The following is an 11,668-nucleotide window of genomic DNA, read 5'->3' as shown; positions in this document are numbered from 1 at the left end:
GAGATGAGTGCTCAGACCCCTGGGCTCTCACTTGTGGGGTGCCTCAGGGTTCTGTCCTCTCCCCCATGCTTTTCAACATTTACATGCAGCCACTGGGAGAGATCATCAGGAGGTTTGGGCTGGGTGTTCATCAGTATGCGTATGATACCCAGCTCTACCTCTCTTTTAAATCAGAACCAGTGAAGGCGGTGAAGGTCCTGTGTGAGTGTCTGGAGGCGGTTGGAGGATGGATGGCGGCTAACAGATTGAGGTTGAATCCTGACAAGACAGAAGTACCATTTTTGGGGGACAGGAGGTGGGCAGGTGTGGAGGATTCCCTGGTCCTGAATGGGGTAACTGTGCCCCTGAAGGACCAGGTGCGCAGCCTGGGAGTCATTTTGGACTCACAACTGTCCATGGAGGCACAGGTCAAATCTGTATCCAGGGCAGCTGTTTACCAGCTCCATCTGGTACGTAGGCTGAGACCCTATCTGCCTGCGGACTGTCTCGCCAGAGTGGTGCATGCTCTGGTTATCTCCCGCTTGGACTACTGCAATGCGCTCTACGTGGGGCTACCTTTGAAGGTGACCCGGAAACTACAACTAATCCAGAACGCGGCAGCTAGACTGGTGACTGGGAGCGGCCGCCGAGACCATATAACACCGGTCTTGAAAGACCTACATTGGCTCCCAGTGCGTTTCCGAGCACAATTCAGTGTTGGTGCTGACCTTTAAAGCCCTAAACGGCCTCAGTCCAGTATATCTGAAGCAGCGTCTCCTCCCCCATCGTTCTGCCCGGACACTGAGGTCCAGTTCCGAGGGCCTTCTGGCAATTCCCTCACTGCGAGAGGCCAAGTTACAGGGAACCAGGCAGAGGGCCTTCTCAGTAGTGGCGCCCGCCCTGTGGAACACCCTCCCATCAGATGTCAAAGCGATAAACAACTACCTGACATTCAGAAGACATCTGAAGGCAGCCCTGTTCAGGGAAGTTTTTAATATGTGACGTTTTAGTGTACTTTTCATCTTTGTTGGAAGCTGTCCAGAGTGGCTGGGGAAACCCAGCCAGATGGGTGGGGTACAAATAATAAATTATTATTATTATTATTATTATTATTATTATTATTATTGGAATTGAACCGACTATATCTGACTCCTGCCCGCCTGCAGGAAGTCTCACAAGGGTTAACCACCAGTAGGGGAGCCCTGCTGGTGCACATCAACTAGGATCTCCCCCAGGGTCACCGATAGGGGTCATGCCATGGCCCTAGCCCCCATCTGGGTTTCGGACAGATACCATGCCCCTCAGATTTCTTTAACAGAATAACCTTTAGTATGGAGGGGCAGGTGATGGCCACACCACCCCTCCCCCGAACAAGGTTTTACCAATGCCTAACCGCCAAACCTTACAAAGTTGTGATGATTGCTACGAGATAGGCAGAAAACCAAATGGCCAGTGCCAATTTGCCAGGTGGAAAGAATTCTTACTAGGCCCCTTCAACAGGTGACCAACTGAGGTCCATAGCAAGGCTAATATGATGAATGCATGAAAAGCGGGCTGGAGGGCAGGAGATCCACAGAAACCGGTTTCCCATTTTGAATTGAAATGACACCCAGCACCCAAACATCTATGAGTCCTCATGCCAAATTTGGCAACTGTGTCTTGAGAGGCATCCAAACCTTTGCCAAAAATGTCACACCAAAGTCACTGCTGAGTCTGCCACCTTGATTCAAAATGGCGGTCAGCATCCAAACATTGACAGTGACCTGTGCCCCCAGCTCAGCAACACCTTCTACCAAGTTTGGTGATGATATCTCGAATGACGGCCAAACCCATGAAGAACAGATGGACAAACCGCTTTCCAAAACATAATTGTGTGTGCATATGTCTGTTGCCCTGGTGTTTGGAATGCCCTCCACAGTAATGCTTTCCTGGCCTCTACTTTGACGTCTTTTGTTGCCAAGCAAAGACTTTGTATGTTACACAGCTCTCATACAGTTCGTTTTAATTGTTGTTTTATAGTTTGACTGTTCTTTTTTTATTGGCGGATGTTGCTGGGATGGAGGTTTCCCCTTGTGTTTTTTATTCCTTCAGTTGTTAGGTTTGATGCTGGTTTTTTCTTCTTTTAATTGAAAGCTGCCATGAGAACATATTGCTGAAAGGTTGCTAAAAAATGTGACAAATAAACACGTATGAAGAGGAACTGAAAAGAGTAAAGCTTAATGGCAGGGAAACAAAAATGTCAGGAATAACATGGTGGGTTTTTGGGAGGGTATTTTATTCTTATTTTATTTTATTTTATTTTATTTTATTTTATTTTATTTTATTTTATATTTTATTTTATTTTATTTTATTTTATTTTATTTTATTTTATTTTATTTTATTTTATTTATTTTATTTTATTTTATTTAAAAAAACCCCTTCCTCCATTCCTAATTTCTTCATGGAGTCAAAGCAGTGCATCGCCATGCAGAACATATAATATTTCCTTTATGGAGCTAATAACTATAAAATTAATGGCCTTCAATGGATGCATTAAGACACCCCATCACTTAGGTTCACAGTGGTGGCTTATTCTGTCCCCTGAAAAAAGCTACAGCAATCCAAAAGGCGCCGTTAAACTGGTACACAAAATCTGATCTTGTATTATGTAAATGGACTGGTGGTCCACGCTTGGCTGGGTAATAATGTCCAGATGTCTCTCTAGCCAGGGGCTGACTAATAACAAAAGCAGGTTGGCTGGAAGGGGAGAACTGCCAGCTGGCTGGACTGGTTACTGCTAACTGTAGCGTAAGGTGAAAGCTGGTATTGTTTCACACTCACTGGTTCTGCTCTCAGCCAAATGAGGAGGCAGTGGCTTTTGGAGTCTTTCTGCATTGCTCTCCGAGGTAGTGGCAACTGTTAACTAGATCACTTTAGCCTTTATCTTGGAGAAAAATGCAGTTCTGTCCTAGCCTCTGTCTGCCAATGCCGAGGTCCATAGACAAGGGGTCATCAAGCCTGTGATTGTGCACCTGCGATGTCAAGGCAGGTGTTGGCCAGGAAGCAGTTGAGGACCAGAGGCACAGAGATGTGAAGCTAGGGATTTAAATGAATCCTGTAGCCCAGGGACTTGTTCTACTGAAGTTGGTTTGGATAAAAGAGCAGGAAAGATTGCCCAAAAAAGTTTCCCAGAGAGCCAGGTATTCCCAGTGAGGACATGTCAAAATTGTGTGGTTCCATACAGGCATATGCACCATTTTTCAAACCTAGGATGTGCTTCACTGTGGGATTTGTAGTGCTCACAGTGCAGACCCACTTGTGTTTTGTGGTGTGTGCATCCTGCTGTGAAATGTATATGTATGGATGTCTGAGCAATCTTTGCAAATTCTGATGCATGTTGATCTGAGCCGCACCTTACATAGGACGTAATGGTGGGCATGCTGTCACCTAAGGGCACCAGGTTGGTGACCCCTGACTTGGGCCACATCCAAATATTATGGATTTGCATGGGCTTCTGGAGGCCCTCAATATATATATACATGGTCCATATCATGGAGAAGCATCATCTAGTCCACCCCAGGTTTATTACAACTGCAGGATCCTGTAGAAAAAGAAAATCTCTATGTCTGCGTATAATGCTCCCTTTTCTTCTGTTGCTTTCATAGCTTGTTCTTTTTACAGAAAAGTGAATGGATCTGGCACTCAGCCCCACCACCAGTTTTGTTCACACAGTTTACTTAGCTTTTGAACACCAGAGAACATGCATAACTTATTTAAACACCATGGGAGAAATTAATGCTATGAGAACACATTGTCAACAAATGAAGATGAAAGAGAGTTATTGTTTTGGTTTGACATGAAGATATTGGGGGTGGAGACAAGGAGGCTTTGTTGAAAGGGAAGGTTTGTGATTCATGTTCGTTCTCATGTAGTCTCTGTACTTTTTGTAATATTATTTTTTACGCTAGATAAATGCACCAGAGTGCAAGCTTGGATTGGTTCCCTGACACTGCAATCCTATGGAGGGCATCCCAGCAGACATGCTTCCCTCCAGAGCTCCCTCTCTGACATTGGAGACAGTGCTGTGGATTTCCTCACCTCACCACCACAGAAACATCAAATACTTTGGCACAACTGACACCAGAGCTTCAATGTCTGTAGAGCCAGATAGTGGTGTCAATGAAAGTTTGTGTGGGGATGTTTAGGATAATAGGTAAGGAAATATTTGTTAAGTATTATCCTTCCTTCACTCACACTAGTGAGTAAAGTAGCAGAGCAAATCCCCTCTATATTCACGGAAGCTAGTTGATTAGATTCATTTGAATCTTTACAAGATGATTAACCCAATCTGGCTTCCCCAGATGGATTATTCCTGGTGTCTCCTTTTCTCCCTCTTAAAATACAATAAAGACTCATGAGTCTGTCTTTATAAGTATACAAACAGTTGACTCACAAGTTGTTCACAGTACACATCCTAGAAGGGAGGCTTTACAACACGTTGTGTGTTACAAACACAAAACGTGGCTTTCGTACTTTGGGAAGATGGGCCCAAGTGCTGCTGGCTGAGAGCCAGCAGACAGCAAAATTGTTGTTTAGTCGTTTAGTCGTGTCCGACTCTTCGTGACCCCATGGACCAGAGCACGCCAGGCACTTCTGTCTTCCACTGCCTCTCGCAGTTTGGTCAAACTCATGCTGGTAGCTTCGAGAACACTATCCAACCATCTCGTCCTCTGTCATCCCCTTCTCCTTGTGCTCTCCATCTTTCGCAACATCAGGGTCTTTTCCAGGGAGTCTTCCCTTCTCATGAGGTGGCCAAAGTATTGGAGCCTCAGTTTCAGGATCTGTCCTTCCAGTGAGCACTCAGGGCTGATTTCCTTCAGAATGGAGAGGTTTGATCTTCTTGCAGTCCATGGGACTCTCAAGAGTCTCCTCCAGCACCATAATTCAAAAGCATCAATTCTTTGGCGCTCAGCCTTCTTTATGGTCTAGCTTTCACTTCCATACATCACTACTGGGAAAACCATAGCTTTTACTATATGGACCTTAGTTGGCAAGGTGATGTCTCTACTTTTTAAACAAAAAAAGTAGACAGCAAAATGGATGAGTCTTAACTGAGAGTTGACTCGAATTAAGACAAAACGGCTGCGTGACTCTGCTTTTATGGAGTCTCACTCATCTGCTGAGTCACTTACAGCAGGAACAGGAAGTTACACACACCCCTGTCTCTGTCCACTCTAGAAAGTGAAGCATGTTGTAATTGACTGTACTGATGTAACACACCCCACAGTTAGTGTCATGCTGGTGAAGGATTGGGAAACAGCTTGGATCCCAAAATCATGTCCCTAAAGAGTTAGCGCTACCTAGAAGCTGATGACAGAAATTTTAAAAATTAGAGGCAGTGATATGCCATTTGACTCACTGGTTATCTTACTAGGATTTTTAAAGGGCACAGTGCTACCTGAGAATGCGGAAATGGTCACTCATCTTTCGACTGCAGCACAATTGACCATTCTTTTTAAAAAGGGAAGAAGATAACCCCACCACTGGTTTTTGAAACTGAACTCACACATCTGGAAGAGCTAAACAGAGGAGAGACTCCAACATAATAATTCACTGATAAATGGAGTCTTTCATTCAAACCCAGAATGTATTGAATGAAAGTGATGCAGCTCAACCTTAGTCTCTTTTGGGATGGATCTGAGTTGCATGCCGTTGGGGAGATTTGATCTATGTTATCTATAATTAAATATGTCACTGTGGTTTGGCATATGCTGCTCATATTCTATTTTATTTTTTTTCATTATCAGTAATGCTTAGGTAGGGCGAATCATGTTGGTGATGCGCTGGTGAAATTGCCATTTTGCATGTTTCATAATTCTGAAACCACAGAAAGAAAAAGGAAAGGAAAAAACCCTGTGAAATGCAATACAATTGCTTTTCATCCATAGAACATATGATGCTATCATGGATGCTGTAGTATATAGAGCCTGCATAGAAGATATTAACATATCAAGGACTTTGTAATCCCCTCTGACCCTATGGTGCTGCTCCCAATAACTGTATTCAACTTTAAACATCTGCAGACGGGTATGTATGTCTATAATGTATGCAGTCTGCGTGCTTTGAATCCTTGCATGAAAGATCACTGCCTGGGTCTTCCTTGACTTTTCCACCTGCTCTGCAATGCCTTTCATTTCCTCTATGATACCCTATCCTCTACTGCAGGGATGAGGAATCTGTAACCCTCCAGATATTGTTCAGCTGCACCTCCCATCCGTCCTGAGCAACGTGAGCAGGGATGCTGGAAGTTGTATCCATGAGGGTCCCCATCTCTGTTGTACTGACTTCTGCAGCATATGTGTTAGCAAGCTCACCATAAGTATTATTTACTAAAAAAAAAAAAAAAATGTTTAATGGGATGTTTAATCTGGCAAAAGAGATGGTATCTGTGAAATACGCAAGGGACGCTTGGCATATGTATAATCTGTAACTTAAAAAAATGAAACAAAATACCTTGATACCTACAACATACCCCTAAGAGGCAAATCAAGGATAGGGATTGAAAATAGAGGCTGCCCCTGCTAAATGGGAGAATTTCAGCTTATTCAGAAGCACAGTTGCTTGAAGGTGGGATGTGGTCATCTCATGTACCTGGACCAGGTGGGAAGCAGAGAGACACTTGTATTTACCCACTTCCAGTGCACACTGTGGGGTTGATATTGCCTAGTGTGATGAGAAATCTTGCAAGCAGCACATCCCAATGTCCTTTGGGCTTGGAAAGAGCATAGTTGAAGGAAATTTCCCTTTGGGTCCTGTGGTGCATTTCCAGCCCAATATATCTCAGCAATGAGAAACATCTGATCAATACATATAAGTAAGCCAGCTCCCCTTGCAAGGAAATTATTTAGTTCTATTTATTTCATTTTTAGAAAAAACACAATAGGCTTCTAGCATCCCACTAAGTTCTCCCCTCCCTACTTGGAGCTGAAAACTGGAAGCATGATGGAAAACAGTGTGATATCACACTTCTTTCCTCTTTGTATAGTGATGGAGAGGACCAAGCCAGTGGGCGAGGAGGGGAGACCCTTTTGAAAATGCCCAAATTGGCCCCTCAGCTTCAGTGCACACAGCCAACCTCAAAGTCTGGTTGGCAATATATGCTAATGTCAGAAAACCTCATTACAAGTGACAAAGAGTTATGTTCCACTCACTAGCCATCAAATATTTCTGAAAGAATGAAAGGACCAGGATGGTCTTGCTGAGCCGATACTAATTATTTCTGCATCCAGAGGGCTTTGGGAGTCATGTTAATTCTCAAGTCTCTCTTTAGCCCACATACATTCCCTGGTGTAAACTTGCTAGAGCACAAATTATTTTACCGTCCCTTCGTAATTTGTCTCTCACTCTTGCATGCCAATTATCAAAACTGACCTAAGCTTCGGCTCTCTCAAGATCCCCCAGCTGGGAATTGCAAACTGATTTTTAAAAGGGGTCCGTTCCATGGAGCAAATGTGGATTGTTTAGGTCTCGTGGCTGCATAAATGCATGTCGAGCTCTTGGGTGCCCTTTTACATTTCCTGGTGCCACTTATTAATGAGTATATTCAAGAAGAGGATTAAGCACGGGTACTAGAAAAGCTCAAAATGTAAGAGGAAGGAGATAAGCACAGACAAGGAAGACTTTGTACTCTTAAGATTTGGAAAGCATTTAGCACCTGTGTTGTAAATCTGTTGCCATATTACTAGGAGGGCAGTGGTAGGAAACTGCCTGATACCAATTCAGACTTAACTGCCCATCAAACCCAACATTGTTAGTCCTGACTTAGACTCCTCAAACTCTCAGACAGGTCTTTCACATCATCTGCTACATCAGACATGAGAAACACACGCCCCCATGTGTAACTCCCATCATCCCTGACCACTGTCCATGCTGTTTGGAAGTGATGGGAGCTGGAATCTGATAACAGCCAGGGACCGCAGTTTCCCCATTCCAGTACTATGTGATAGTTTTACCTGGAGATATCAGGTAGTGAACTTGGAACCTTCTGCCAGTAAGACACATGCTTGATTTTTTAGCCTGTAGTTCTTCCCCTTACAGAAGTTGTGGTCTGATAACTAGCACATTTGGTTTATAAATAGGAGATTTGTATTGAAAGTACAGCTGTAACACCCCTGGGTGATATTCAACAAATGATTTTCACTTGGACTCAATCCTTATACTTGATGTGGGAACCATGATAACATCCTTTCATAGAATCATAGAATTGTGGAGTTGGAAGGGACCCTCAGCATCATCTAGTCCAACCCCCTTCAATGCAGAAATATGCAGCTGTCCCATACGGGGATCGAATCTGCAACCTTGGCATTATCAGCACCAAGAAACAGCTCAGGGCAAGCTCAGAAATGGAGGAATGATTCTGATTTGGTTTCCCGGGGCTTCAGAGCCAATGCCCCTCTTCCCCATCCCAGTTCTCAAGTGAGCTTGAAGCCTTGAATCTCCTTAAAGAAAGAAGCCCAGTTAAGCCATATGGGTTGTATGGCCACAGGTTTTTGCTTAAATCAGGATGGCAAATGCAAAATCACACAGTCTAGAAGAAAACACGAACACCATCTAAATCTGCATTTTGTTTCCCCCAAACATAAACTGAGAAGGGCATGACTGGGTAGTGGAGAGATTTTGAGTTCATGGGGGAGGGGGGAATTCATGAAGACTGGGGGGCTTTCGCCTGAACTTTAGCCTGCCCCTTAAGGCACCCTGGTTCTCTAAAATGAGGAGGAGCCTAGAAGATACAAACAGGAGTCAGACACTCATAAGGCCTCAATTCATTTCCAATGCTTATGGAGCAAGTCACACACTAGGAGCTCTCCTTGGTCCTGAAGCAGGCAGCATCTCTTGCTCTCTTCCCCTGTGGACTTCTCTGTGATACCAGAACAGGACAAGCAGACAGAAGCCATTGTCCTGTTGATCAGGTCATTCCAGAACCTTCCCTTGACCTAGATGTGGCCCTGTATCAATGGGGAGTGGGAAAATTTAATTGGGGTTGAGCTGGTGAGCAGAGAGTGCAATTCTGCTGGCTGGTGCTTCACAAGTGCCTTCCCTGTGGGGAACATGCTTGCCAAGTTGCAAGCACCCTTCAGTCAGAAGAACTGAGCCTTCCATACAATCCTGCCGGGTGCTCCTTGTGAAGCACCCTGCAGTTAGCAGGACTGAATCCTCTACTCGCTAGCTGGTGAGTGTCGGATTCAATCCTACACAGTTTGACTGTGTGCATGTGTTCCCCTACTGGTAACAGGAGTGCACAATTAAAGCATTGCTCTTTGCAGAGGCTGCCTACCTCACCTTTTTCTCTGCTTGACATTCCACCCCCTGATTTTGCCTGCATAGTTCTGGGAGGCCTTGCACTCTTTGATTTGGTATTTAGCTGCATCTGGTTCATAAGCCAAAGCCATGTCAATAATAATAATAATAATAATAATAATAATAATAATATACTGCCAATCACAAGGGCTAATGTTGCACATTTACATTCATTTCTCCACTTCAAGAGGGTGCTGAGCCCTTGGCACACATGGTCCCATGGTGCTTAGTAGGCTAGGTGCCAATTTAAATACATGGGGTTCCCATTTTAAGGACCAGAACCACTGACGAAAGACCACACACATAATCATGCCAATCACAGTTTTTACAGTCATCATTTGGAGAGATCTGTGTGGAAGTAAATATAGTTTGAAGCAGAGCTCCAAGATGTAGCAATCTTCTTTTGGACTCTCCTTTCTACCTAGTGTCCACCAGATGATGGATCTCTTTAGACAGCATTCAGACTGCCTGAATCTCATTCTATGATGACTGCAAATAAGTCGGCAGTGCTTTAAAATTCCAGGCTAGCGAGGAGCTTAATACTGCGTAATGGACCCAGACCTACCACTGGTAACGCCAGGGGTGTTTTCAGCTTGTTTCATTTCGTCCCTGTGATTTATTATATTTATTAGGAATCTGCAGATTTTATCCTCCAAGGGGCTGATAAAGCTTCCTGCGGTTGGCATAATGAAGACAATCTGTCGTGGAAGAAGGCTTGATTGTCTAATGACAGCTCCATACGTGTGGAAAAATGAAGTTGTCAATAGGAGTGCCGCTCGCTTTTGTAATGCAGAAGTGTTTGCTTCATTGTAATAACAAAAATACACCCCCCCACACACACACCCAGTTATTTCTCAACCCAAATGAGCCTCAACGTGGTCCCGAGGAGTTGATTTTTCCTTACATGCATTGCATTGTTGCTTTGTCTTCCTTTTTTTGTAAATGAAACTAAGCAAAATCAAAACAATACCTGTTTTCCTCCCCCCCCCCTCCAAATCAGCAGAAAGGAAAGAAGAACACATCAGCAGACCTCCTGCAGCAGCCAAGCGACACTCTCCTGCCCTGGCGCCATCAGCAGAATTCTCATGGGCTGAGGCGGCAGAAGCGAGACTGGGTCATCCCGCCGATCAACGTGCCAGAAAATTCGAGAGGACCCTTCCCACAGCAGCTGGTTAGGGTGAGTGGGACGGCTGAATAATGGATACCCATGTTTGATTGTCAGTCCGATGGCACCCTGCACATTTCCCAAAGCTTGTCTGAGGTGTCGTTTTCAGAGAGGAAGCTCATTTCTCCAACGCCGAAGGCCAAAATCAGTGCGACTTTAGCAGTATACCTGTGCCTTTAAGTGGGTTTTGTTTTTTAACACAGGGATGGGGAACTTATTTCCAGCTCAAGGGCCACGTTCCATTCTGGGCGGCCTGCCAAGGGCCACATGGCAGTGCTGGGAAGGGCCAGAGGCAAAAGTTGGTGGAGCAATGAGTGTGCATTTTACCTTTGTACAGTGGGCTAGTTTCCTCCATATGGGCAAGTGAAATGCATAATCAGAGTTGAAGGATGCACGCCAGCCTGGAAGAGGGGAACTCAACAAGGATGCAAAGCAGCACCAGTGGTGGGTGCTTTTTTGACCTAGGAGTGTCCTGAGGGCCAGATAACGAGACATGGAGGGCCACATTTGTCCCCCTGGCCTGAGGTTCCCCTTCCATAACTTAACACAAATTGCTGCTTCAGGAGGGGTGATCCATATTGAGACACTAGCAAGAGGATGAGGGAGGGGTCTTTAGCTCTCCCCACACACACCTTGCTGTGATCCAGATCAGGGCCATAGCAAAGGGGCCAGCAGTTAAAGCCCCTTTACCCCCATGTCAGGGTCCTGATCCATCAGGCTGGCAATTTGTGTGACAGCACACAGACCTGCACTTAAAGGCACAGCGAGACGTTTAATGTAATATGTAGTTTTGTCGTGAGTCAGGAGATGGCTGGCTGTGTTTTAGAGATAGGCTGTTTGCAATTCCAAGTGGTGCGTCATATTTTTGTAGATGCTCAGAACTGTAAGTACCATTGTATTATTACCATTCTTTGCATTTGTATACAGCTTCTCCACACAGAGACACCCTAAGCAGAGCACGTCTCAAGATCAATGGTACAGGAACAGGGACACTTATCAAAGCACAGTTGCAGTGAATCTGTAATGCTCTGTTACCCCAGGGAAGCTGTAGCCATTCAGCTGAAGTTCCGCACTCTGATCCAAGGCTAGTGGTTACATGGGGTGGGGGAGAGACACTCTGCACATGCTTAGAGGCATTATGGATTCTGTTATTACCTTACATGCTCCAGAACCAAACCCCATCATGGA

At 44.8% G+C, this 11,668-nt stretch overlaps 1 protein-coding gene across 8 annotated transcripts in view; it reads left to right on the top strand.

The window, feature by feature from the left end:
* CDH4 (cadherin 4) overlaps positions 1-11,668 on the top strand; it is an 839,962-nt gene that overhangs the window by 515,989 nt on the left and 312,305 nt on the right. For 5 of the 8 annotated variants that reach the window (XM_079979073.1, XM_079979078.1, XM_079979076.1 and 2 more), the window contains one exon: positions 10,316-10,492. In XM_079979073.1, the coding sequence (XP_079835199.1) occupies positions 10,316-10,492 (177 nt within the window). The remainder of the gene's footprint in view (positions 1-10,315; positions 10,493-11,668) is intronic. The other 3 variants (XM_079979074.1, XM_079979079.1, XM_079979077.1) reach the window with 1 other exon arrangement.

Source organism: Podarcis cretensis (assembly GCF_951804945.1).
Source record: "Podarcis cretensis genome assembly, chromosome: 6".
NCBI lineage: Eukaryota > Metazoa > Chordata > Lepidosauria > Squamata > Lacertidae > Podarcis > Podarcis cretensis.
The sequence above is the reverse complement of the archived record's forward strand: the minus strand, read 5'-3'. Positions and strand labels throughout refer to the sequence as shown.